This window comes from Papaver somniferum, chromosome 5 (genome assembly GCF_003573695.1).
Source record: "Papaver somniferum cultivar HN1 chromosome 5, ASM357369v1, whole genome shotgun sequence".
In the NCBI taxonomy this organism is placed as follows: Eukaryota; Viridiplantae; Streptophyta; class Magnoliopsida; order Ranunculales; family Papaveraceae; genus Papaver; species Papaver somniferum.
In genome coordinates this window covers 65,249,413-65,276,855 of record NC_039362.1, presented here as the reverse complement: position 1 = coordinate 65,276,855, position 27,443 = coordinate 65,249,413, and the positions used below count along the sequence as shown (strand labels likewise).

Genomic DNA, 27,443 nt, shown 5'->3' with positions numbered 1-27,443 from the left:
ACGAAGGAGATTTGTTCAAATGATAGGATTTTCATCGGATGAAGGAAAATAATAAAAACATGATAAAATATAAAACTGGCGTGGGATTGGTTATGGCACGATCGGCCAGTCAATGAATCCAATCCCTTGGCGCCTTGGTCAATATTTTGATTATTTATTATTTTCTTCCTATTTTGCAATCGGTTAATCGTTTCGTCGTATTTTGAAATACTCGTTCGTGCGGTGACTGTTAGTGCATCGTCGTTGAACACACTCTCACAATTTGGATCGGGGCTTACTTAGAGGTAGCTCAGACGCCCGGTTGTTGATTAATTATTATTAATTATGGAATTCAGTGGAGAATACTTCACAAAACTGAGTAATAATATGTTTATTATTAATTCATAGGATCAGCTGAGGATATGACTACGAATTCAGAATAATAAAGTGAGCACTACCATTCCATGGCATCGTAGATTCGACCATAAAATCGGAGTAATTAAGATTTATCTATTACCATTTATGAGACCAGTTGTGGATTCGATCATGAAATCGGAGTAATGAGATAATATAGTTATTGTTATTCTATGAGATCAAGTCGTGGATTCGATCATAGAATCAGAACAATTGTTTATTGCCATTCCATGGGACCAGTCGTGGATTCGACCATGGAATAGAAGCAATAATAGATTATTCTGAGAATTCAGTAGTGAATGTCACGGCAAAATTAATCTTAATTAGGAATAATTAACTTTGTGGCTCTATACTAGCAGAGCAAGCTGTCTAGGAGCATTAATAATCCCGATATGAGCTTGTCGGTAAGTCATATCCTTTATATAGTCAGGGTAAACTCGTTGTTTGTTCCTGAAGACATTATCGCTTTATACTAGCAGAGCAAGCTGTCTAGGAGTCGTCCATCTCGTGATACTATATAGAAATAATCACTGAAAGTGTTCAATGTTCATGAGATATGTCGTTGTTCAGTCGTGAGACTACATTTCTACATGTACTCCGAGAGAAAGTAATCTCCGTTGAGAATTCGATGAGAGACTCGTGTCTCAATATTCACGCCGATTGCTGGATCAGAGCTTCGTATAACTATGAGTTCACGATTTTAGCCCTTGTCGAAAATCCACCATCTACAACTTTTTACTCGCAAGGGTATTAAGGCTTATCATATTTGTGCCACAATCCTGAAGAGGCAATAATAGTAAAGAGAAAGATAAGACGAGATCAATGGGTTTTCGCATGAAAGTGCGAAAACGTCCTGCGATTTCGTCGCACGACGACAATGTCATGGGGCTTTATTTTCGCAAGAATATTTAGGCCTGTCATATTGTCGCAACAATCCTGAAGAGGCAATAATACAAAAGAAAAAGTTAAGGCAAGATCAATGGGTTTTTGCATGAAAATGCAAAGACGTCCTACGATTTTGTCGCAATGATAAGAGGTGGAATAATAAGACCTTTAATTAGGAAGGCAAAATAAGACCACATGACAAAACAAAATATTTATAAGTATTCATAACAGATCATTTCTCGCAAGAAAGATAATGAGAGGCAAGTATGGGAATCAGTAAACAAGAGGCATTATCTTTCTAGCCATCAAAATACTAAAAGAGAAAATTAATTCCAAAGTTGGTTGAAGAATATTATTCGCAAGAAATAATAAAATGAAACAGTTCAAGAAGACAGAACTAGATAAGAAACTCTTTGCCAATGTTCTCATTATCGCCAGCCTTTTCTTCATTTTGATTCTGATCTTCACCAACAATAATTTCTTCGAGAGGGACTTCTTTTTCGCCGCCATCTTGATTATCTCCAGCAATTACTTCTTTAGAAGGGATTTCTTTTTCGCTTCCATCTTGATTAGCACCAACAGTTGCTTCCTTAGAAGGGATCTCTTTTTTATCTTCCAAAAGATTATTCTCTCCACCACTTTCATAATCATAATCACTGTCAGCAGGACGAGGAATTTGATCATCATCTACTTCCAAAGGTTCGATTAATGTAGGAGGAAGAGATTTGGACAATAAAATATCATTCACAATAACTTCAGTCCGGAGATGAACTTGACGAAGAAGTGCTCTTTGATGATTCCTATCTTGAATATCCTTAAAGTAAGCAAGATAATCAAGTCTTCTTTCTGCTCGGTCGTGAGAACCAGTAAGGACAGAGACGCGTAGTGCATTTTCTTTGCAAATTTTGGCATATTTAGCCCCCAAAACAGAAATGGAGGAATGAAGATTTTTCTCAGACTCCGCGAAAAGTAGAATACAAAATTTTAATAAGATGAAGAACTCAAAAGGGTATGACAAAGAAAGGATAGTTAAGGCAGTCAAACTATTATGACTACCTTCCTTTTGCGAAATAAGGTGTTGAATCAAGGTCAGACAACTATTCTCCCAACGGTCCATCGCATCATCAAATTTATCTCCAACTAAACTTTTAAGTCGAGACTGAAGATTTTTCTCTTTAGAAATAAGAAAGGCATTTTTCTTCGCAAGTGAAGAATAAGATTCTTCTAATTTGGAATATTGTTCTTTAATTTGGTTCGCCTTTACACTTAAAGCTATTCTACCTTGAATGAGTGTATCTTTTTCAGTGATAGATGACTCTGTTACTTCTTTAAGTTCATTTCTCAAAAAGCGAAGAGATTGTTCTTGGTCATCACATAATTTCTGAAGGATGCTAAGTTATTGCGAAGATATCGCCATCTTGTTTAAACAAGTTCGCTTCTCTTGAGATAGAGTTTTATTCTCATCTGATAAAGTTTCCATCCCTAGATTAGCTTTAGTTAAAGAATAGGAGAGGCAAGATATTCCATTACTTAATAAATTTTGCCTCTGAACTAATTGGGTATTTTCATTGGTAAGATTATTAATATGATCAACAGAATATGAATAGAGGTTATCTAATTGGTTATATTGATCCGTTAAAATCTCTTTATCAACACGGGCTTCTTCAACAGCAGATTCAAATTGATATCTCTCCATTATTCGTTTCTGGTTTAAGGCTTGAAAAAGGAATTTCAAGGACAATTAAATATGGAAAGGATAAAATCATTAAAAAGTCAAATTGAAGACACGGATAAGGAAATCATACCTCTCAGTTCATCATTTTTCTTGCGAAGATTGTCGCGATCCAGCGAAACATTCCGAAGCTTTTGAGTTTCGAGACGAAGAGCATTACACTCTAAAGTCATCATTTGGAGATTCTTATTCAAGGTCTCAACCTCTTTTTCAAAAGTTGTTTGCGAAGCAACTCTGTCAGAGCCAAAATACTTACTCAGAATTTCGCAAACACTAGACTTGACAGGATCAATGAGAGACTTCTTAACATCATCCAGAACCTCAGACAAAACTTTGAAAGCAATATTTAAAGGAAGAGGCTCAGGTAGAGAACTGGCAATGATAGAAGATTGGGAAACATTATCAATAGGAGGAGAAGAAGTTTCATTCACAGAAGGATTAATAAGTTTCAATCATTGAAAGGTCAGTTGAAGGGATGAAATCTGAGGCAACCTTTTCGCGAATTGAAGATAATGGTTTAACTTGCGAAGATGTCGCAGGAGATTTTGAAGGGATAAGTAAGTGAAAGGGAACAGAGGTTTCAACGATTTTGAGGTGACGAGATTTCTTGAGAGGTTTGTTGGCATCCTTATCACCCTGCAAATCACAATCTAGATAAGAAACAGAGGCAACAATATTGTTATTAGAAAAGAATAATGTTTCTTACTACCTTATGATCCGCAGACTTTCTTTTGTTTACAACAACCTTATGCTGCGATTTGGGAATATTAGGGTTCTGAACCGTAAATTTGGTATTAGAGGCGTTTCCTGAAATAACAACAGTATGGGAATCACATAAACAACATCAAATAAGGCAGTAAGCAAGATCAATTTCAGCAAAACCCATAAGAAAGAAAAAAGAAAACTAACCTCGATGAATCCATGGAATACACCAGCAGGAAGATTAATTAGTGAAAATTAAAAAAGAAGAAAATTACAAATAGTGAAGATCTACAGAGGGAACAGTATGGGAATGGACGAAGAATTAAGAAGATTGAAGAAGGAAGATAGAAGAAAAATTACAGCAGAGGAATTTACGGAGAAAATGATGAAGTTGCAGAGAAGATGAAAAAGAGAGTAAAAAAGAAGAAAAGGGAGAGTAAGAAGAGTATATATAGAGGAGATTTTCGAGAAGATAAACACAATTAATGCGAAAAGACGTGAGAGGTTGAAAAGCAGCGATTACAGAAGACGTGTCAAGAAACAGATGGGAGAAAGGATACGTGTGATAAATACATAATATGAAGTGATGGATAGCTGCGGAATTCTCACATCATTCTCTGCTTCGCATAGAAGATATGAGAAGAGGCAAGATGTAGGATCAGAATCTCGCAGCAATAATGTCTCAGCGAAATTATTAACAACACAACACGACAGTGTCGCAGAACAACTTCAGAAACAACATAATAAACGACATCAGCCAAATCATGAGAAAAGTGTGACGATCCTGCGAAAAGAAGGAAGTTTGCGAGATAGGTATTTGTAAGGTTGCGAGAATGTCGCAAGCCATATCCGAAAATAAAGTACAGATTAGCTGTCATCCACTATGTATTTCCCTGTAAATAGTCATTCAGTTGTAAAGAAAAGAGAGAGAGAGAGATCTTTTTTGAGTAAGAAGCAAGTAAATAGGAGAGAGAAAATCTAGAGCAGTGGTTATTCTTGATTCCTTTATCTTTTCTTGTAAGATTGTTCAAAGATTCATCAATAAAATTAAGATTGTTAATCTAAAAATGAGTTGAATGTTAATGAAATCTTGTGAGGGGTGTAGTGTAGGATTTCCTGCAACTACAAAAAGCTTTACCCCCATAAAGGAAATCTAGGTATATATTCAATACGAACATATTTGTTATTCCCCTAGTATGAAATACTACACAACATGATGATATGTTTCTCCCCCTTATTCTATGCTTTACTCTTTCGTTGGATATAACGTTTCAGCGCATATGTCCTTTCCTAGTGATCATAAATCACTTGTTTACTCCATATATTTCTCCCCCTTTTGGTCACAAAAATGACAAAGAAACGAATAAACAAAAGAGCGAACCGAAAGGATCTTACAAATCAATAAGAACTTGTACAATCTATGAGAGTTAAGCACGAAGGTTTCACACACCTTTTTAGATAACCAATACTAAAACCGAAACTACAAAAGTAATCTTGTTTTAGTATGTTATCAAGGAAATAATTTCCCGAAGCAATTTTCCCTTAGTATGATTGATCAACCAAGGTATCTTGGTTACAATCTGAACCGATTGTATATGTATAATCGCTTTATTCGATAAGACACAAATAGAGATCAGAATTAACTCAATTTCTCTTATCAGGTTCTAATTATTCACAAAATAACTTAGACCTTCTTTTATACAAGACAAAAACTAGGTTAGTTAACTAGTTTTCTTGTCAAGGACTTCGATTAAACTTGAATAACCGAATCCTTCATTTGATAATCCTAAACTAAGAACATATTTAACATAATATTTCTTATCCGGAATCAAAGAGACTAAAACAAAGGATCCAGTATTTCTTTAAGCAAAAACAATTGATACTAAACAATAAAGAAGAAACCAAATTAATAAGTCTATAGAATTGACATTGTTTTTCTTAATCGGAAACAATTGAAACACAACAATCAATCCATACATCTTAATGGAAGTATATCAACTTTACCGAATTTTCGTTAAGCAAAAGCAAAATATATGCAATAAAATCAAGCTTTTCTTAACATGATAAATTGATTAACTAACAATAAAGGAATCGTTACCTTGGTTACCACAACCACTTCTCCCCAGAAAGATATATCATTTAAGCACCAGTTCAATAAGAATTCTCCTCCTTTTTGTTATCATCCTCTAGCAAGAATAAAAGAATAACAACAAAGACAAAAGTTTCAGTTTTAACTATTGCGTGCCAATAGCAAAAGTTTAAACCGAAAACTCATATATTTTGATAAACACAACTTATGTAAACATAAATTGATATCAACATCATTGTGACTTTCACACATAAGTATTAATCATATCTCCTTATGATCATTTGATAAAGCCTACCTAAAGAGGATATAACTTAAACTTTCTAAACCAAAAAGTCACACAAACCATAAGGGATAACACAATATGAGATAGGAAAAGTAGGTTTTAACAAAAACCGAAACTAACATCTCATAAACCGAAAGCAACAACATAAAAATATAACCATTCAAAGTAAGCTTATGCAATTGGAACTATCAAATAATGAATCAAAAGATTATAAAATAAAGTTTATTCAATTATAATAATTGATAGTTTATTCGAATAAACCTTGTACAAAACATTGAAATAAACCAGCAATTTGATTAGTCTATTCTAATAATTCATTGAACTCTTTTAGAGTTTCTCAATTTTCTTTGAGGTGAGACAGGTAGATACTAAGGGATTCCAATCATCTTCAATGACAACAAGTCTTGATTCAAGTCTCGTAAGATTTTTATTGACCTCCTTCGCTTCCTTTCACAAGTCTCTTTGCATATTCCGGACTTCACATAAAATTAGATCTAATTTTAGTGAATTTTTTTGAAAAGATTATCGTTAAGGGATGAAAGCTCTTCACTATGAACATCATGATTAAGCTCCGGAGTTGAATCTGAATGACAATCTGATGATTCGAGACAAATCTTCATATTAGGAAACAAGATTGTCCAAACCTTTTCAACTTTGTGAGAGTTGCAACTAGACGTAGACATTTTGTCATATCTCTATGAAATGAAATGTTAGTTTCATTCTCCTGTAAATAATAGGAATTTTCTCACAGTCTTTGAAAGAGAATATTATTTTTATTAATGAAAAAGAAATTTCATTAACCGAAAAATTATTCAACAATATTTTACAAGATATGTTTTTCAAAAATATTTACACAAACATCCTTACTATTTAATAAATAATAAGGTTTCGTCTTCAAGATAACTAGGTAAGTTATTATGAAGTGCTAATTTTCGATTGTTGTAATTTCTCCCTCTAGAAGTCCCAACATTCTTGTAGATTCCTTCAATTTGAGAAATTTTTATTCCTGAATTGTTAAGTTCCTTTTCTCAAATTTGACACAAGATCTTGGTATCCTGAAATCAGATTATCCAGACATCCCATTTGACGTATTGTCTTAGTTTTTGTTTGTGACTTTGATCTTGTCATGTTTGGAGGACACTGTCTGCCTTTGTGCGCAATGCTAGGACATTGTTTCTGATAAGGTGCCCACTGTTTGTATCAGAAACAAGGTGCAGTTGTATTCTGATTACAACCGTTAGGTTTGATAGATTTATCCAACCATCTTTTATGATCCCTTTTTGGTTTAGAGATAACTTGGGTTGATTTACAAGGGAAAACAAAGTTATTCTTTAATTTTGAGTTTTCTACTTTTAATTTTCTGATTTCATCATGACAGAAGTTGATGTCATTGATAATTTTAGATACTCGTTATTTGTCAGAACACAACAAGAGTTCGGTTTTTACAAGACGCTTGTTTAGCTTTTCTTTATCACTTATATAACTTAATCGGATTTGATTAAGAGATGCTTTTATTCCTTTGATTTCAGATTCCAACAACTGAATTTTATCAAGAAATTCTTGTGAAAAGACCTTAGGAGTGAACTCTTCTTGTATATCTAAAATTGGAAGTGAATCATAATTGTAGATATCTGTAATGATTGCAATACAATCTATCTTACAGGCGAATAGTCAAGACTTGCAGCATATGCATTTATTTTCTAAAAAAATATCCTTAGTAGGACAGTCAGGAGAGATGTGACCAAAGCCTTGACATTTGTAGCATTAAAGAATATTATCATCATCATCCGATGTATCTTTTGGCTTTGAAGTAGAAGAATGATTTCTACTTGATAAAGAGTGATTTCTCTTCCGATGTCTTAATAATTTCTTGAATTGCTGAGTAATAAGAGACAAATGATAATTTAATTCAACCTCTTCTTCATCATCTAGAGCTATATGATCTTTGGAGTTTTCCAAACTAGAGGCCGACGGACTTTCAATAACTTTAAAAGCCGTGCATGTGTCTTTTTCTCTTTTTTTTTGACAAACATTCCTGATCAAAAATCTTTAGTTTCTCTACAAGAGTAATTCTTGATAAGGAGGAAAGATCGTTAGCTTCGATGATAGCATGTTTCTTAGACTTATATATAGATGGTAACTGAAAAAATGGGGGTCTAACAACCTCACCCAACATTTCGCTTAGCAATCTGTATGGACTAACTCCAATATACTTTTAAGAGAATCAACTAGACAATCAAACTCAATCTTAATAAAAAGTATATCAAAGAGTTATATCTCAATTTCTCTACTCAATCCTAACTCAAACAAATAGAAATCTGCGAGTCTGATTGAATACAAGAGAATAACTTGAACGGTACCAAAGACAAATGTTCAAGGATCAATCAATTTCAATCAACAACCAAAGGTTGGATTTACCAATTAATCGATACAACGCACAACCTGTGATATTTCAATTATATAACAAAATATAATGCGGAAAATAAATAACACAGACTCCAAAAGTTTTGTTATCGAGGAAACCGCAAATGCAGAAAACCCCCGGGACCTAGTCCAGATTGATCACACACTGTATTAAGCCGCTACAGACACTGGCCTACTACAAGCTAACTTCGGTCTGGACTGTAATTGAACCCCAATCAATCTCACACTGATCCAAGGTACAGTTGCGCTCCTTACGTCTCTGATCCCAGCAGGATGCTACACACTTGATTCCCTTAGCTGATCTTACCCACAACTAAGAGTTGCTACTGTTGATGGTGGTTTTTAGTTTAGGGATAAATTTGTAAAACCCTGCATTTAATGTGCCGTCACTCTGCAAAGAAACGAAGCCATGTAAAAGTGATGAGTGTTCAACCTCTCCACTGGCGCATTTATTGAGCAACTCAATATATTCCCATGAAATTTACCCAGAATGGTGCATGTAGCAACAATCCCAGATATTCTGTAAATTTTGGCACCTTGCATGTATTATTCAATTAATATAAGTTTCTTTGAATGCTTTCTGTGCTATGTTCCCCGACTGAACCCTTAATATTGATATGGTATGACGATTTATGTTCACTCGCAGCAGAGTAGCACGAATTTCCAAATATCAAGGTTAAGGTCCTTGCATAAAAGTTCTCAATTGGAAAGCATACAGCTCTATGGCAATAAACTTAAAGAACTCCGTGTCAGCACATAAAATTCAATCAATTTTGTCATAATTCACAAGATTTAGATACTACCCTGACTAATTTGCAAAAATTAGGGTTTTGCGCCATGCGCAGTATATTAGACCTCGCCTATCGAAACTAAGCCTAGGTGAACTAGGCAATTAATCCGCCATGGATTAGTAGGTGCAAAATCCTACCCGCAATCAGAAAACAAGGAATAAAAGGAGCTGCGGAATAAGAGAAGCAACAAAGGGAGGTGTGGCCATGCCATAGGCCAACCGGCGCCACTTGCAAGTGGCCACACCCTATGCTGCTTGAACTGGCCCCTATTTCCCGTCGACCAATCAGGTCGCCTTAAACCCGCTACACGCACATGAGTTGTGGCTGGGCCATACTTGCCGGCCTTATTTCCCATCGACCAATCAGGTCGCTTTAAATCCGCCACATGCACACTTGAAGTGTGGCCACGCCCATGCTTGGCCGGTCCCTCTTTTAATCGACCAATCAGGTTGCTCTAAACCTGCCACAATATTAAAAGAGGCAAAGTTGCGCCAGATGGTCACAATGCCAAATTGGCTTTCCAAAAGCCGCGCCAACATGCTAATTGGCATGCCAAACGTGCCACTCCGCTCCGGCATGCTAGTGACATGACGAACATGCCATACCGCGCCAATACGCTAATTGGCATGCCAAAAATGCCAAATGTGCCACTTTTCCGCAGTAGCATGCCGAACATGCCAAACGTGCCACTTTGCCGCAGTAGCATGCCGATCGTGTCAACATACCATAAATAGCACGCTAACGTGCTAACCCACTGCTTGTTCGTGGCCAAATGCCATAACATATTCCAATTAGGGTATTCTAAACATGGCTCTGCCTTAGTGGCATTAGTCGAAACCCTAATTTCCAGTTGTGGCCCAATTACGCTACTTTGGCCCTACAACATGCCACGAGCCATGCGGGACCCGCCAAAGCCTAAAAACGGTGTTATTCTATAATCACCCGTGGCCATCCTTGCGTCTATGGTTATCCCCATATTATGGCCTGCCATAATTCCTTTAATGTGGCCATGACACCGATTGCATAAAGCGCCACCGTGTCGCGGCCATGTTGTACGCGCTAATTAGGGTTTCGATATGCCAAACCCTAATTTAGCTAAAGTTTCCACGCCAACTAAGTCAAGTAATTCTCCTAAGGCCTTAAGTTTGATATAACAACAAGTCTAATGTTGCCAGAGCCGTATTTTGGTCTAACACAAATATGCCAAAATAGCTGCCACGGCTACGCCAGGTGCCACTATGCCAGTGGCATGCCGTTATATGCCATTACACCATTGGCATGTGCCAATGACGCCACTTTGCTACCATCAGGCGCCAAATGAATGTGGCCATAATCAATGGCCACCCTTTCTCATGAGTTACGATCTCAGCCGTCCAAATTAGCCACAGAATTGACAGGCCTGTGGCAAGTTTTGGGCGACCAACTAAGACAAGCCAAATAGCATCACGTGCTATTCTCCTGTGGAAAGTCTCTTGACTTTGACTTGCCACACATAGCAACCTGCTACATGTTTTCCATGAAAACACTCGAGACATCAAACATGTCACAAACTGGGGGATGCTCATCAGGGTATTGGTCTGGCGGTTTACAGCGTGCGGCGTGCAACACACCCATCATAAGAAAGTGTCAGAAAGCAGGGCAGTTAGTGGCGGTAAGAAGTAGTGGGTGTAAACTAACCAGTTTCTTCCATGGTGGGAACATGGTGTCTGGCATTTACACATAATCCCACTTCTCCATTACTCAATCACTCCCACTTTCTACCAGATCAAGGTGCGTTCAATATGACTTGTATAAATAGGTTTTACCTATTTCTACCAAACAACAAGTTTTGGTTAGAACAACAACACAGTATCCATAAAAATACCAAAGAACTGATAGCTTTCATTCCGCAAGCCAGTTCCAAATTCTGATACAAGTCATAAAATAACCACACCTTCAGAATTAACCATTCTGGTCTCAACACCTTCTTCGCTTCCTTCCCTAAGACCAACCCTTCTCCTTCACTTTGTGACCGAAGCAAGACTGGAACGACCATTTCTTGGTTTAGACCAGGATTGTACAGATTGATCTCTCGAATCTATACTCCCGTGCAGTGCATTTGTTTTAGGTTTAGATTTTTTTTTCATCCACACACCCAAATTTACCAAAACCAGCAGAAGCAGTTTTTACCCACAAACAATTGGCGACCACAGTGGGAGATTAAATCTCTCGGTTGCAAATTCAATTCTCAATCTCATTTCTATCCCAATTGGTCTTAGGCCTAATTCAATCATTAACTAAAGCCTGTTTCAATCAAAGGTTCCAACTTCTAGATGTATTCGGGTCATTCAAACCTTTCAAGAGCAGTGAATAGCCGGAAGCCATCCACCATGGAGAGCATGATAAAAATGTTAGAGGATATGGCTGCAAGCCAAGTTGATATTATCAGTCGGCAAAATGAAACGCTTCTTATCGAAAAGTATGATAAGTCGATTATGGAAAGAATCAGCGAGTACCTGTCAGAAAGATCTCACCAATTTCCAAAACAATACGAAGGACGTTCAATCTTTGGCCAAGGCTTGTACGTTTACCAATGAAGATACAAACAAATCATGTAGCCATGTTATGAAAAAGCAGGAGAAGAACAGCCAATTGGATTCTGCCAGAGAGCCAAGACAGTTTCACAAAACCAAGGAAGGAGATTTGTCGGATGTGCCACAGTGTCTATAGGACAAGGGTAAAGAGCCGGCCTATGAAGCTTTGTTGGTAAATATTTATATCCAAACCCTCCCAGAGGTTCAAAGAGTCGTCCAACAGTCCGCGGCCACAACTGCTTTACTCAAGAGAGAGGCACCTGAAGAGGGGGAAATCTGCCAAGACGCCTATGGAAACGAACAATATCCAGCCCAACCACCCCGTATTGTTGCCATTAACGCAAATCCCTCAAGAGAAATCACCCTTCAGAAATATGGTAAAAGTAAACGGTCCGCTCATGAATCAATGATCGCCTAATCGTCAACTCCTCCTTCGAAAAGAGCTTTACACCAAATCCTGCCAGAACTTCCACCACAACAACCACTGATGCGATAGAAGCCAGACCCAGAATATCCACGGTTCTCGTTTCCTATCAGAAGGGTCCTGGAGTTACTGGAAATTTGGATACGAGAGAGGGTGGTCCAACTACCCTCGGTATGGCGTCCACCAACTAATCAAGAGATGCTAGATTCAAGATATTGTCATTATCACAGATTCATCCATCATCCTTATGAATACCAATATTCTGTGGAGCACATGTCACGATCTTAGTGGCCGCATACATATCTAATTGTGTAGCCTTCGCTAAGCAGAGAAGCCTGAGTAACAAGGGATACCTCCGAAGAATTACTTTATCTCATCCCAAGAAAGAAGGGCTGAGCGATCAAGATAAGGAAGGAAAAATCCTAGTCTATATAGAGTCAGCTGGCGAGGGGACAGAGGTAGATGACGCATCCAATCAGCATTAAATGCTCAAATCTCTTATCTACACGCATGAATCTTCGCACGTGGAGAGAGAAAGCATGGCAGAAACCGATTGGCGGAAGCTGGCGGTGAGCGAAGGTACAACCTGTACTAAGGTTGGGTAGTTCCCGAAGGAACGTGGGCCAGATGAGGTGGCGAAATACAACTGGATAAGTACGCGGTGGACGAAGGTACCATTGGTACGAAAGGTATATCAGCAAACGATGGACCCAAAGGCAACGAAGATATACCTGAAGCAAGAGGGGCTATAAATACCAAGCCTCACCAACAAACTAAGGGCATTCAATATCTAGGAGAGAAGATCTAGTCTTAAGCTTATACCTCTTTAATGTTTAGAACTTAAGTATTTACTTCCACTTGAGTTCTCTCTATTACTTTGGGAAGCATTCAAGATCTTTGTAACCACCACAACTTAATACAAAAACAAGCACTCATTACCCCGTGGACGTAGACAAATATCGAACCACATAAATCACCTGTGTCTCATGATAACTTAGAAGCTTTTACATTATACTTGTGTTCTTCGTTATTATTGTGATCTTAGATATCATTTATTACTTAGCACTATGAGTTCAACAGAGGTATCAATACTACTTAGTATCAGATCCTCAGAGATGTATACATTACGTAGACTACGGGAAAACGAGTAATCACAATCCTACCAGTGAATGCAATGCTCTGAAGCGCATCGTCCAAGAAAAGATAGATTCATAGGAATTGCTTCTGGGGACTGGATATTCTCCGCCTTGCCGCAGATCGACATAAAGATGTTACACAGACAATAAAGGACGACTAGGGACTTCTCGCGGCCAGGATATCATCACACAATAAATTCGAGTTTGCTCTTGAAGATCCAGTTTGTTGAAAGACCCTTAAGAGGTTAAATTTTGTTGAACATTGTTTGCGCAACTCAGGTTTTGAATGTGCTGGAAACCTAACACAGGCGTCAGTTCCATGTTGACTACAAAAGCCAATAACCCAATTGTCTAAAATTTCATATCATTCCCATATCTCCTTTTTTCATGCAATACTTGATATTCCCCAAAATAGGTGCACTACTTGCATTCGGAATCTGTGTTTCACCGATGAATCTCACTCTCTATTGATTCGTTCATCCATTATTTGTGTATGTTTTTGAGTTCATAGCCTCTAAAAACGTGCCTCATTACAGATCCACAACAAATTTTTCAAAAAACATACTCACAAAACGCCAAAATGTTTGTTTTATACTAAAACAACCCTTCTTAAACAGAGCATATTCTAGATCTGAGAACCTTTGACTGACAGAGGAATCTCAGTCGAATTTTAAGGATAAAAGATCTTCTAACGCATTTAATAACCTTGTTTTTCGCAAGATCTGACACCCCTTTTTCATTGGTTTTCGACGTTTTAAGGTTGTATTTTCCAAGGGCGTCATAAGCATTTAATACCCGTTTGTCAAAAACATTATTTCAGTCCTTTTTCTGAAAAAGCTGCTTAACAGTCTTCTGTGTCAGAGCATTAATAGCTACTTTTAACGAAGGTACCCAAGTAGCAGACTTCTTCGATTTTTCTGTAACCGCAGGATAACCAAAGCCGAAGTCATGCAGAAACCAACTGATGTACCAACAAGCTCACGACCAGCTATCACAAGAGGGAGATCCCAAAAGCCGTCTCAAGCAAACCAAAGGAATGAAGCGGAGGACGGACAAAGCGAAATAACAAAAAGAGCATTTTCTAACAAATTGCTTATTCCTGCTGAAGGGATGGGGCAAACATCTGGAGCTCAACCAATCTACAACATGCCATTACCGGAGCATGCTACAACTACGAAGCCACCTGCGGCCAACGCAGGGTTACCCAAAACCTTAGATTTTACGGGACGAGGGTTGGGAAACCTAACTCCAATTCATATAGATCCAGACGCGCCAATTATAGAGGAAGGAGTGGAAAACTATGAAGATCCAGCATACAACACTCCTCAGGGGGGTGGATCCCACAACGAAGACCAAATGACGGCACAAATAGCGGCTTTGTTACTCCGTAACAGGAGAACGAAGATGCCATGCACGAAATGGCCCAGGAGAACCAGAACCTCAAAGGTATGCTATACATACAAAACGAAGGTTCACAAACTCACCCTCCGCAACAGAGGCGTGAAAACGGAGCTATCCCAGGAAGACGAAGGGTGGATCTCAACCCACCAAAGACGAATCAACCTAATGGAACAAGGAGGGCGCACCATGACCCTGACGAAACGGATTCAACATACAAGCCGTCTCAGTCCTACTACGACGAAGCATTCTCCAAAGATGCTCACAATGTGAACATGGTCATGGACCAAATGGAGAAAATGCGGAAGGAGATCCAAATCCTAAAGACTGGCCACGCAGGCGCAAGACTCGAAGAAGTGCTACAAGAAGCAACCACGTCCCCACTATCTTTTCGCATTTTGAGGGAGTCCATCCCTCTGAAATGCCCGGTACCTACGTTCCAAACATATAATGGTACCTCAGATCCCGCAGCCCATCTACGGTATTACACTCGTGTCCTTGCCCATTGGGAAAAAAACGAGGTAGTACTTTGTAGGTACTTCCCAGCAAGCTTAACGGGATCAGCACTAGCCTGATATGACAACTTGCCAGCAAACTCAATTGACTCCTTCGAGCAATTATCCACGGCGTTTTTGGAGACATACATGTACAACAAATCAACAAAGGCAGGGTTAGATAGGCTATTTGCTTTAGCTATCAGACCCCAGGAAACACTGATGCAGTACACAGACAGGTGGAAAAAGACATGCCAAGCAATTGGGAAAGTCAATCCAGAAATTAGCATAAACTGCTATAAGTACGGACTTGATAGAACCTTAGACATCTTCGTGGAGTTTCACAACAGAGGCCTCGATTCCGAAGGCGAGCTCAGGGTTGTCCAGGACCGTTACATCAGACTCGAATAAATCCAGAAGGACAACCCCAGGGCACAAGCAAAGGCAACAACGGCTCCGCAACGAACTAACTCTCTGGAACCAATTCCGGAGGTATCTAAGCGACAAAACGAATTCTCGAGACAAGCGATCCAAGCACGGGGATGGAAAACGAGGCAAAGGAAGAGAAGAATTTATGGATAAAGTCTACACGAAGTTAAACACAACTTTCTCTCACATCCTAAGCAAGGAGGGAACAAATCCAGGCTTTCCTTACCCTAATACTAGGGGAAAGCAACCAGAAAAGACGAAGGAAGCTAAGGAGTACTGTGCGTACCACCAATAATACGGACATACTACTAATACATGCTACCACCTACACAACGTGATCAAAAGATTCATCGACGAAGGAAAATTCACGGAGTGCGTACAACTGCAGTCAGCGGAAACTGAGGAGATCCCAAAGATAAGGGTAGAAATACCTCAGGATGGCAAATACATCAACATGATCACCTTCTCCAGCGGAGGTCAAGAAGAAATTCTCGAAGATATCCTCGAGTTAGCTCGAAACAGAAATAAGATTGAATCCCATGAAGTGTTCAAGCTAAGTGGACCACCCACTAGCACTTGGGAGGACTGGATGGCCACGCCATTAACCTTTTCAACAAAGGACGTCAACCAGGAGGTTGAAATGCACAACGATCCACTAGTGATCACTCTTCCAATACATGGATGGAACGTTACGAAGGTCCTTGTGGATGGGGGCAGTTCGTTAAATATGCTATTTTACGAACCCTACCTAAGCATGGGTTTGACAACAGAGCAAATGGATTCTTCCACTTGCACAATATATGGTTTTAATGGAGCAGTCTCAAGACCGAAGGGAGAAATTGTCTTGCAGGTACATGCAGGACCCTTAGTAACCAGTACACGCTTCTGTGTGGTGGACGCACCTTCACCCTACAACGTAATCATGGGCAGACTATGGGTCCATCGACTGCGAGGAACAACTTCGACGTATCACCAATACCTACACTTTCCAACACCTATGGGTGAAATGGAAATCAAAGGCGACCAACAAGACGCAAGGCTATGCAATCTAGCGGAAATCAGACTCAACGAAGAAAGAACTGCTACTCAACAGCATGAAAGAAAGAGACGTAAGGCAAATACCAAGGAAGTACAGGACGCAGCCTCCTCAGTACCCAAAGCCGTCTCAGACCCGGATACAAGCACCTCCGCCACCCAAGGCGTAGATGTCTCCGCCAAATGACAATTACAGAAAAGCACTCCTCAAATATGTTCACCGGTAGAACCAACAAAGAAAATCAACATCGGGACGAAGGCAGAACCAAAGATGCTCAACATCGGAACTTTGCTTGATACAGAAGAGGACAGCAACTACAAAGGCTACTAAAAGAATACGCAGATGTCTTCGCATGGTCAATGGAAGACATGCCGTGAATCGATCCGAATTCGGTCTCACACCACCTTCGGCTCAGACCGGAGATACCACCGTTCAAACAACGCATACGTAAAGTTTCAGACATCTACCACGAAGGGGTAGAAAAAGAGTTTCAAAAGTTACTTGCAGCTGGATTCATACGAGAAGTCAAATATCCCACTTGGATATCAAACATGGTCATCGTTCCTAAGAAGAACGGAGGTGTACGCATTTGCATCGACTTTAGCAATCTCAACAAGGCGTGCCCCAAGGACAGCTACCCAATGCCAAATATTGACCAGCTGGTCAATGTAACCGAAGGCCACCAAAGGTTATTCTTCATGGATGAATACTCAGGCTATAACCAAATAGCCCCTGCGGAAGAAGATCAGGAGCATAATGCGTTCTTTACCCCACGAGGCATGTATTGCTATACAAGGATGCCTTTTGGACTAAAGAACGCGGGGGCAACATACCAACGATTAGTAGACAAAATCTTCAAGCCATGGATAGGAAAAATACTGGAGGTCTACGTAGACGACATGCTCGTCAAGATCAAAGAAGCAAAAAACCATCTCTCAGACCTAAGGGAGATATTTGAGGCCATGAGGAGCTACCACATGAAGGTGAACCCGGACAAATGTACGTTCGGAGTTACCTCAGGAAAATTCTTAGGCTACTTGGTCACCAAGCGAGGAATCGAAGTATACCATGAAAGGGTCAGAGCAATAATGGAGATGACATCTCCGCAAACCCTAAAAGGAGTGCAAAAGCTAAATGGAATTTTAGCTTCCATGGGAAGATTCATATCAAGATCATCAGATAAATGCAAAGCATTTTTTGACACACTAAGGAAAGGAAGCAGGTTCACATGGACCGAAGAGTGCGAACAAGCTTTTCGCAAAATCAAAGAGTACTTAGTATCAGTACCCATCTTGCAGAAACCGGAACCAGGCGAAATACTCACACTATACCTAGCAGCAACAAGCTACGATGTGAGCGCAGTGTTGGTACGAGACCAAGGGCAAGGACAAAAGCCTGTATACTACATCAGCAAGATACTCAGTGCAGCGGAGCGTAACTACACCAAGGTGGAACAACTGATATATGCCTTAGTAGTGGAAACACAAAAGCTAAGGATATATTTCGATGCACACACCATCCGAGTTTTCACGAAGGCTCAAATAAGTCAAATCCTCGACAGCACGGAGAAGATTGGAAGAGTGGCAAAATGGCATGCCATGATCAAACAACTTCACATAATCTTCGAAACCAGGAAAGTGGAGAAATCACAAATCTTAGCAGACTTCTTGGCAGACCTACCTATGAATGACGAAGCTGAGATAGATGACATCCCAGGAATGGAGGAAGACAAGCCGGAACCAGAGGATCTCTTGGAACCACGGAACTCACGAAGGTGGGAGATATTCGTATATGGCTCGTCCAACGGAGAAGACGCAGGTATAGGGATCGTGATAACAACCCCTACTGGAGACTGACTCATCTATGCATTCAGGTTAGAATTCAAAAAACACACTAACAACATCACGAAGTATGAGGCAGTCATACACGGATACACTTAGCGCAGGAGATGGGCTTATCAGATGTTTGTTTGACTAGTGATTCACAATTGGTCATCAGACAAATAAATTTCAAATACCAAACTCTGGATCCAACACTATCTTCGTATCTAAAGCTAGCACATGAGCATGCGTCAAAGATCAACAAGGTCATATTCAAACATGTCTGCCGAAAAGATAACAGACACGCAGATGCCTTGGCATTTATATCGTCAATGCTGAGAGACAGAAACACTACCTCGGTCCAAATTGGGAGAATTTATGAACCTTCGATAGAAGGACTAACCTCAGACACTGAAGAAACCTTATCCGTCCAAACAAGGGCCATGAGGGAAGCAGAAAAAGAAAAAGAAAAAGAAGATGAAGCGATGGGAAAGCCGGATAACGAAGCTGGTGAGTCTGATAAAGATCAACCCACGTCAGATGAAAGCAACGAAGACGAAGCTGAGGACGATTGGAGAATCCAAATTCACCGGTACCTTGATAAAAGTACCTTACCCGCAGACGTCAAAGAAGCTCGAAAACTCGAATCAAAGGAAGCAATGTACAACCTACGAGACGGGATACTGTATAGAAGGTCATTTCTTGGACCTTTGATGCGATGTCTCTCACAAACCGAAGGTAAAAGGATATTGCATGATATACACAGCGGAGAAGCTGGCAATTATAGCGGAAGAAGGTCTTTGGAAATCAAATCCAAAATGCAAGGATACTATTGGCTAAGCGTGGACGAAGATGCGAAGAATGTATCAAGGCGTTGTGAAAGATGCCAACTCTATGCTAGGAAGATTAAAGCGCCAGCAACGGAGCTTAACTCGGTCATCAGCCTGTGGCCATTCGCCAAATGGGGAGTTGACATTGTTGGACCCATGATAGAGGGGACATCAAAAAGAAGATACCTTATCGTAGCTACGGAATATTTCACCAAATGGGTGGAAGCAAGGGCTTTGGCAAGGATTAGGGACACATATATCTTTAAATTCTTGTTCGAGAAAATCATCTGCAGGTTCGGGATACCAGCCGCCATAGTCTCTGATAATGGCAAACAGTTGGAAGAAAAGAACATAGACATGCTCTTCAACACCTTCAATATTCAGAAAAACAAGTCTACTCCGATATATCCTAAGAGCAATATACAAGCGGAGGCCACTAATAAGACGATAGCAATGAACTTAAAAAAGAAGCTGGGGGCATACAAGAAAAGATGGTGCGAGCAGCTGCACAATGTTCTTTGGGCCTACCGCACTACTAGAAGGGCAGCCACGGGAGAAACTCTGTTCTTACTAACCTACGGAGCCGAAGCAGTCATCCCAACGGAGATAATACTGCCAACAACGAAGACAGAGGCATGGGAAAAGAATCTGACAACAGATCTTATGCTGGAAAAGCTTGATGACCTTGAAGAAAGGTGGGAAGTAGCTTTGCAAAGGATGGTAAACTACCAATGAAGGCTGGCTCGTGAATACAACAAACGGGTAATTCCTAGAAACTTTGTGGTCGAAGAATACGTACTACGTCAAATACCACCATATCAAAGGAAGAAAGAGTGTGGGAAGCTAGCTCCGACATGGGACGGACCCTACATTATACACGATATTGCGGGAAAGGTTTCATACTACTTAAGAAATCTCAAAGGGGAAGTATTGCAACACCCTTGGAATGCAATGTACCTAAAGAAGTATTACCCGTAAGAGAATGGTTATCACTCAGGAGAAGAAGGGAAGGGGCAATAGCCCGCCATGTTCTATCTCTGATCAAAGGTATTACAAACAAAACTAATCAATGAAAGAAACTTTTTGCTAAGAAAGAGTGCATGTTGATTAAATACAAATTGGGTTAGAAAAGACACCCTCCGTCAGAATTGACGATGAGGCAAGGCACGACATAACTGCGCATATGTTAATCTCGGATCCTAAGGGAAAATGAATCCCACTAAATGGCAAATAATAAGCAATATGTCCCACAAAGAGAGATACCTTGTCGAAGTAAAGCAGCAATCGCGCTGAACGCGTAGGGTTACAGGAAAATTATTACCCACGTAGGATCCCTCGCCACCACGATACCTTCTGGCCAAAGGATACTTGGTTAGGATGATGAATGTTCCACCAAAGGTTAAAAACACCTTAACACCTTGTGATGACTCGAATGTGCAAATAATTAGACATAATACGTCTATATATATATAATAACAAAGGTACTAAAATAAGTACTACCAAAATAAAACTAACACATCCCAAAGTTGCAGAGGACGAAGGTTCAGAAAATAACGAAGCATTGTTTCAAGGAAAGGAGACAACAAAGGCCCCTCAGCTGGGGGCATAATACATCAAAGGAGTTCGGTTGAAAACAAGGTCAGCATAGCACAATCATGGGTAAGGAAGGAGAGGGAAGACAACACCCTTAGCTTGGAGCTCAGCCTCCACAAAAACATTGTTAATATAGTCAATGGCAGAACGCTTGAACTGCGCCTCCATTTGGGAAGCTTGCGCCGCTAGGTCCGAAGCCGATTCCTGACGAAGCTCCCTAATCTGAGCACTAAGCTGATCATTAGCTTGCTGAAACGCCTCAGCTTTAAACTTAACAGTAGCATCAAACTGGTGAGATATTTCCAGCTGAGATATCTAGCCCTCAAGGCGGTTAATCTTGGCGTTAGCACCCACCAACTGCTCTTGGAGGCCTGCAGACACAAAGGGTATCAACAACAAGAACAAGGAGCTAAAGATACAAAGGATGCTACGGAAAAAGTAGTTGTCCTAAGATACCTTCAACATGACTAAGGGACTCTTCTAAACTATGTTGAGCCTCAGCAAGGTCTACCTCAGCCGCATCAAGGTCTTCCACAAGGGTATCCCTCTCCGTCCGAAGATCATCAACATCTATCCGGAGCGAAGCATTCTCAGAGGATAAAGCTTGGTACACATTTTCTAACTCTTCAAACCTTTTTACTAAGGATGCATGAGACATGGAAGAAGGCACGGAGCTGGCATCAATAAGTTTGTTCTTAAGAGAACAGACCTCAGAATTTAAAACATTACGCTCCGCAGTAACCTTAACTAAAGAAGCACAAGTAGCTTCAAAATCGACATGATATTTCTTGCGAATAATTTCTTGGGCAGAGACACGCTTCTCGACTAAGGCAATATCCTCCTTTTGCTTTAAAATGAGACTCTCCTTCCAGCAAAGGGCTTCGTCACCTAATACAAATTGGGTTAGAAAAGACACCCTCCGTCAGAATTGACGATGAGGCAAGGCACGACATAACTGCGCATATGTTAATCTCAGATCCTAAGGGCAAATGAATCCCACTAAATGTCAAATAATAAGCAATATATCCCACAAAGAGAGATACTTTGTCGAAGTAAAGAAGCAATCGCGCTGAACGCGTAAGGTTACAGGAAAATTATTACCCACGTAGGATCCCTCGCCACCACGGTACCTTCTGGCCAAATGATACTTGGTTAGGATGATGAATGTTCCACCAAAGGTTAAAAACACCTTAGCACCTTGTGATGACTCGAATGTGCAAATAATTAGACATAATACGTCTATATATATATAATAACAAAGGTACTAAAATAAGTACTACCAAAATAAAACTAACACATCCCAAAGTTGCAGAGGACGAAGGTTCAGAAAATAAAGAAGAATTGTTTCAAGGAAAGGAGACAACAAAGGCCCCTCAGCTGGGGGTATAATACATCAAAGGAGTTCGGTTGAAAACAAGGTCAGCATAACACAATCATGGGTAAGGAAGGAGAGGGAAAACAACACCCTTAGGTTGGAGCTCAGCCTCCGCAAAAGCATTGTTAATATATTCAATGGCAGAACGCTTGAACTGCGCCTCCATTTGGGAAGCTTGCGCCGCTAGGTCCGAAGTCGATTCCTGACGAAGCTCCCTAATCTGAGCGCTAAGCTGATCATTAGCTTGCTGAAACGCCTCAGCTTTATACTTAACAGTAGCATCAAACTAGCGAGATATTTCCAGCTGAGATATCTGGCCCTCAAGGCGGTTAATCTTGGCGTTAGCACCCACCAACTGCTCTTGGAGGCCTGCAGACACAAAGGGTATCAACAACAAAAACAAGGAGCTAAAGATACAAAGGATGCTACGGAAAAAATAGTCTTCCTAAGCTACCTTCAGCATGACTAAGGGACTCTTCTAAACTATGTTGAGCCTCAGCAAGGTCTACCTTAGACGCATCAAGGTCTTCCACAAGGTTATCCCTATCCCTCCGAAGATCATCAACATTTATCCGGAGTGAAGCATTCTCAGAGGATAAAGCTTGGTACACAGTCTCTAACTCTTCAAACCTTTTTACTAAGGATGCATGAGACATGGAAGAAGGCACGGAGCTGGCATCAATAAGTTTGTTCTTAAGAGAACATACCTCAGAAGGTAAAACATTACGCTCCGCAGTAACCTTAACTAAAGAAGCACAAGCAGCTTCAAAATCGACATGATATTTCTTGCGAATAATTTCTTGGGCAGAGAGACGCTTCTCGACTAAGGCAATATCCTCCTTTTGCTTTAAAATGAGACTCTCCTTCCATCAAAGGGCTTCGTCACCTAATACAAATTGGGTTAGAAAAGACACCCTCCGTCAGAATTGACGATGAGGCCAGGCACGACATAACTGCGCATATGTTAATCTCGAATCCTAAGGGCAAATGAATCCCACTAAATGGCAAATAATAAGCAATATATCCCACAAAGAGAGATACCTTGTCGAAGTAAAGCAGCAATCGCGCTGAACGCGTAGGGTTACAGGAAAATTATTACCCACGTAGGATCCCTCGCCACCACGGTACCTTCTGGCCAAAGGATACTTGGGTAGGATGATGAATGTTCCACCAAAGGTTAAAAACACCTTAGCACCTTGTGATGACTCGAATGTGCAAATAATTAGACATAATACGTCTATATATATATATAATAACAAAGGTACTAAAATAAGTACTACCAAAATAAAACTAACACATCCCAAAGTTGCAGAGGACGAAGGTTCAGAAAATAACGAAGCATTGTTTCAAGGAAAGGAGACAACAAAGGCCCCTCAGCTGGGGTCATAATACATCAAAGGAGTTCGGTTAAAAACAAGGTCAGCATAGCACAATCATGGGTAAGGAAGGAGAGGGAAGACAACACCCTTAGCTTGGAGCTCAGCCTCCGCAAAAGCATTGTTAATATAGTCAATGACAGAACGCTTGAACTGCGCCTCCATTTGGGAAACTTGCGCCGCTAGGTCCGAAGCCGATTCCTGACGAAGCTCCCTAATCTGAGCGCTAAGCTGATCATTAGCTTGCTGAAACGCCTCAGCTTTAAACTTAACAGTAGCATCAAACTGGCCAGATATTTCCAGCTGAGATATCTGGCCCTCAAGGAGGTTAATCTTGGCGTTAGCACCCACCAACTGCTCTTGGAGGCCTGCAGACACAAAGGGTATCAACAACAAAAACAAGGAGCTAAAGATACAAAGGATGCTACGGAAAAAATAGTCTTCCTAAGCTACCTTCAGCATGACTAAGGGACTCTTCTAAACTATGTTGAGCCTCAGCAAGGTCTACCTTAGACGCATCAAGGTCTTCCACAAGGTTATCCCTATCCCTCCGAAGATCATCAACATTTATCCGGAGTGAAGCATTCTCAGAGGATAAAGCTTGGTACACAGTCTCTAACTCTTCAAACCTTTTTACTAAGGATGCATGAGACATGGAAGAAGGCACGGAGCTGGCATCAATAAGTTTGTTCTTAAGAGAACATACCTCAGAAGGTAAAACATTACGCTCCGCAGTAACCTTAACTAAAGAAGCACAAGCAGCTTCAAAATCGACATGATATTTCTTGCGAATAATTTCTTGGGCAGAGAGACGCTTCTCGACTAAGGCAATATCCTCCTTTTGCTTTAAAATGAGACTCTCCTTCCATCAAAGGGCTTCGTCACCTAATACAAATTGGGTTAGAAAAGACACCCTCCGTCAGAATTGACGATGAGGCCAGGCACGACATAACTGCGCATATGTTAATCTCGGATCCTAAGGGCAAATGAATCCCACTAAATGGCAAATAATAAGCAATATATCCCACAAAGAGAGATACCTTGTCGAAGTAAAGCAGCAATCGCGCTGAACGCGTAGGGTTACAGGAAAATTATTACCCACGTAGGATCCCTCGCCACCACGGTACCTTCTGGCCAAAGGATACTTGGGTAGGATGATGAATGTTCCACCAAAGGTTAAAAACACCTTAGCACCTTGTGATGACTCGAATGTGCAAATAATTAGACATAATACGTCTATATATATAATAACAAAGGTACTAAAATAAGTACTACCAAAATAAAACTAACACATCCCAAAGTTGCAGAGGACGAAGGTTCAGAAAATAACGAAGCATTGTTTCAAGGAAAGGAGACAACAAAGGCCCCTCAGCTGGGGTCATAATACATCAAAGGAGTTCGGTTAAAAACAAGGTCAGCATAGCACAATCATGGGTAAGGAAGGAGAGGGAAGACAACACCCTTAGCTTGGAGCTCAGCCTCCGCAAAAGCATTGTTAATATAGTCAATGACAGAACGCTTGAACTGCGCCTCCATTTGGGAAACTTGCGCCGCTAGGTCCGAAGCCGATTCCTGACGAAGCTCCCTAATCTGAGCGCTAAGCTGATCATTAGCTTGCTGAAACGCCTCAGCTTTAAACTTAACAGTAGCATCAAACTGGCCAGATATTTCCAGCTGAGATATCTTGCCCTCAAGGCAGTTAATCTTGGCGTTAGCACCCACCAACTTCTCTTGGAGGCCTGCAGACACAAAGGGTATCAACAACAAAAACAAGGAGCTAAAGATACAAAGGATGCTACGGAAAAAATAGTCTTCCTAAGCTACCTTCAGCATGACTAAGGGACTCTTCTAAACTATGTTGAGCCTCAGCAAGGTCTACCTTAGACGCATCAAGGTCTTCCACAAGGTTATCCCTATCCCTCCGAAGATCATCAACATTTATCCGGAGTGAAGCATTCTCAGAGGATAAAGCTTGGTACACAGTCTCTAACTCTTCAAACCTTTTTACTAAGGATGCATGAGACATGGAAGAAGGCACGGAGCTGGCATCAATAAGTTTGTTCTTAAGAGAACATACCTCAGAAGGTAAAACATTACGCTCCGCAGTAACCTTAACTAAAGAAGCACAAGCAGCTTCAAAATCGACATGATATTTCTTGCGAATAATTTCTTGGGCAGAGAGACGCTTCTCGACTAAGGCAATATCCTCCTTTTGCTTTAAAATGAGACTCTCCTTCCATCAAAGGGCTTCGTCACCTAATACAAATTGGGTTAGAAAAGACACCCTCCGTCAGAATTGACGATGAGGCCAGGCACGACATAACTGCGCATATGTTAATCTCGGATCCTAAGGGCAAATGAATCCCACTAAATGGCAAATAATAAGCAATATATCCCACAAAGAGAGATACCTTGTCGAAGTAAAGCAGCAATCGCGCTGAACGCGTAGGGTTACAGGAAAATTATTACCCACGTAGGATCCCTCGCCACCACGGTACCTTCTGGCCAAAGGATACTTGGGTAGGATGATGAATGTTCCACCAAAGGTTAAAAACACCTTAGCACCTTGTGATGACTCGAATGTGCAAATAATTAGACATAATACGTCTATATATATAATAACAAAGGTACTAAAATAAGTACTACCAAAATAAAACTAACACATCCCAAAGTTGCAGAGGACGAAGGTTCAGAAAATAACGAAGCATTGTTTCAAGGAAAGGAGACAACAAAGGCCCCTCAGCTGGGGTCATAATACATCAAAGGAGTTCGGTTAAAAACAAGGTCAGCATAGCACAATCATGGGTAAGGAAGGAGAGGGAAGACAACACCCTTAGCTTGGAGCTCAGCCTCCGCAAAAGCATTGTTAATATAGTCAATGACAGAACGCTTGAACTGCGCCTCCATTTGGGAAACTTGCGCCGCTAGGTCCGAAGCCGATTCCTGACGAAGCTCCCTAATCTGAGCGCTAAGCTGATCATTAGCTTGCTGAAACGCCTCAGCTTTAAACTTAACAGTAGCATCAAACTGGCCAGATATTTCCAGCTGAGATATCTGGCCCTCAAGGAGGTTAATCTTGGCGTTAGCACCCACCAACTGCTCTTGGAGGCCTGCAGACACAAAGGGTATCAACAACAAAAACAAGGAGCTAAAGATACAAAGGATGCTACGGAAAAAATAGTCTTCCTAAGCTACCTTCAGCATGACTAAGGGACTCTTCTAAACTATGTTGAGCCTCAGCAAGGTCTACCTTAGACGCATCAAGGTCTTCCACAAGGTTATCCCTATCCCTCCGAAGATCATCAACATTTATCCGGAGTGAAGCATTCTCAGAGGATAAAGCTTGGTACACAGTCTCTAACTCTTCAAACCTTTTTACTAAGGATGCATGAGACATGGAAGAAGGCACGGAGCTGGCATCAATAAGTTTGTTCTTAAGAGAACATACCTCAGAAGGTAAAACATTACGCTCCGCAGTAACCTTAACTAAAGAAGCACAAGCAGCTTCAAAATCGACATGATATTTCTTGCGAATAATTTCTTGGGCAGAGAGACGCTTCTCGACTAAGGCAATATCCTCCTTTTGCTTTAAAATGAGACTCTCCTTCCATCAAAGGGCTTCGTCACCTAATACAAATTGGGTTAGAAAAGACACCCTCC

The 27,443-nt window shown here is 40.5% G+C and overlaps 1 protein-coding gene across 1 annotated transcript in view; it reads right to left on the bottom strand.

Moving 5' to 3' along the window:
* Window positions 1–22,693: 22,693 nt before the first annotated feature.
* Window positions 22,694–27,443, bottom strand: part of LOC113279133 (paramyosin-like) — a 6,073-nt gene continuing 1,323 nt past the window's right edge. The window contains exons 5-16 of the mRNA XM_026527837.1: window positions 27,232–27,347; window positions 26,979–27,111; window positions 26,615–26,893; window positions 25,861–25,976; window positions 25,608–25,740; window positions 25,244–25,522; window positions 24,490–24,605; window positions 24,237–24,369; window positions 23,873–24,151; window positions 23,115–23,230; window positions 22,862–22,994; window positions 22,694–22,776 (exon numbers count right to left, since the gene is read on the bottom strand). Coding sequence (XP_026383622.1) covers window positions 22,694–22,776; window positions 22,862–22,994; window positions 23,115–23,230; window positions 23,873–24,151; window positions 24,237–24,369; window positions 24,490–24,605; window positions 25,244–25,522; window positions 25,608–25,740; window positions 25,861–25,976; window positions 26,615–26,893; window positions 26,979–27,111; window positions 27,232–27,347 — 1,916 coding nt within the window. The remainder of the gene's footprint in view (window positions 22,777–22,861; window positions 22,995–23,114; window positions 23,231–23,872; window positions 24,152–24,236; window positions 24,370–24,489; window positions 24,606–25,243; window positions 25,523–25,607; window positions 25,741–25,860; window positions 25,977–26,614; window positions 26,894–26,978; window positions 27,112–27,231; window positions 27,348–27,443) is intronic.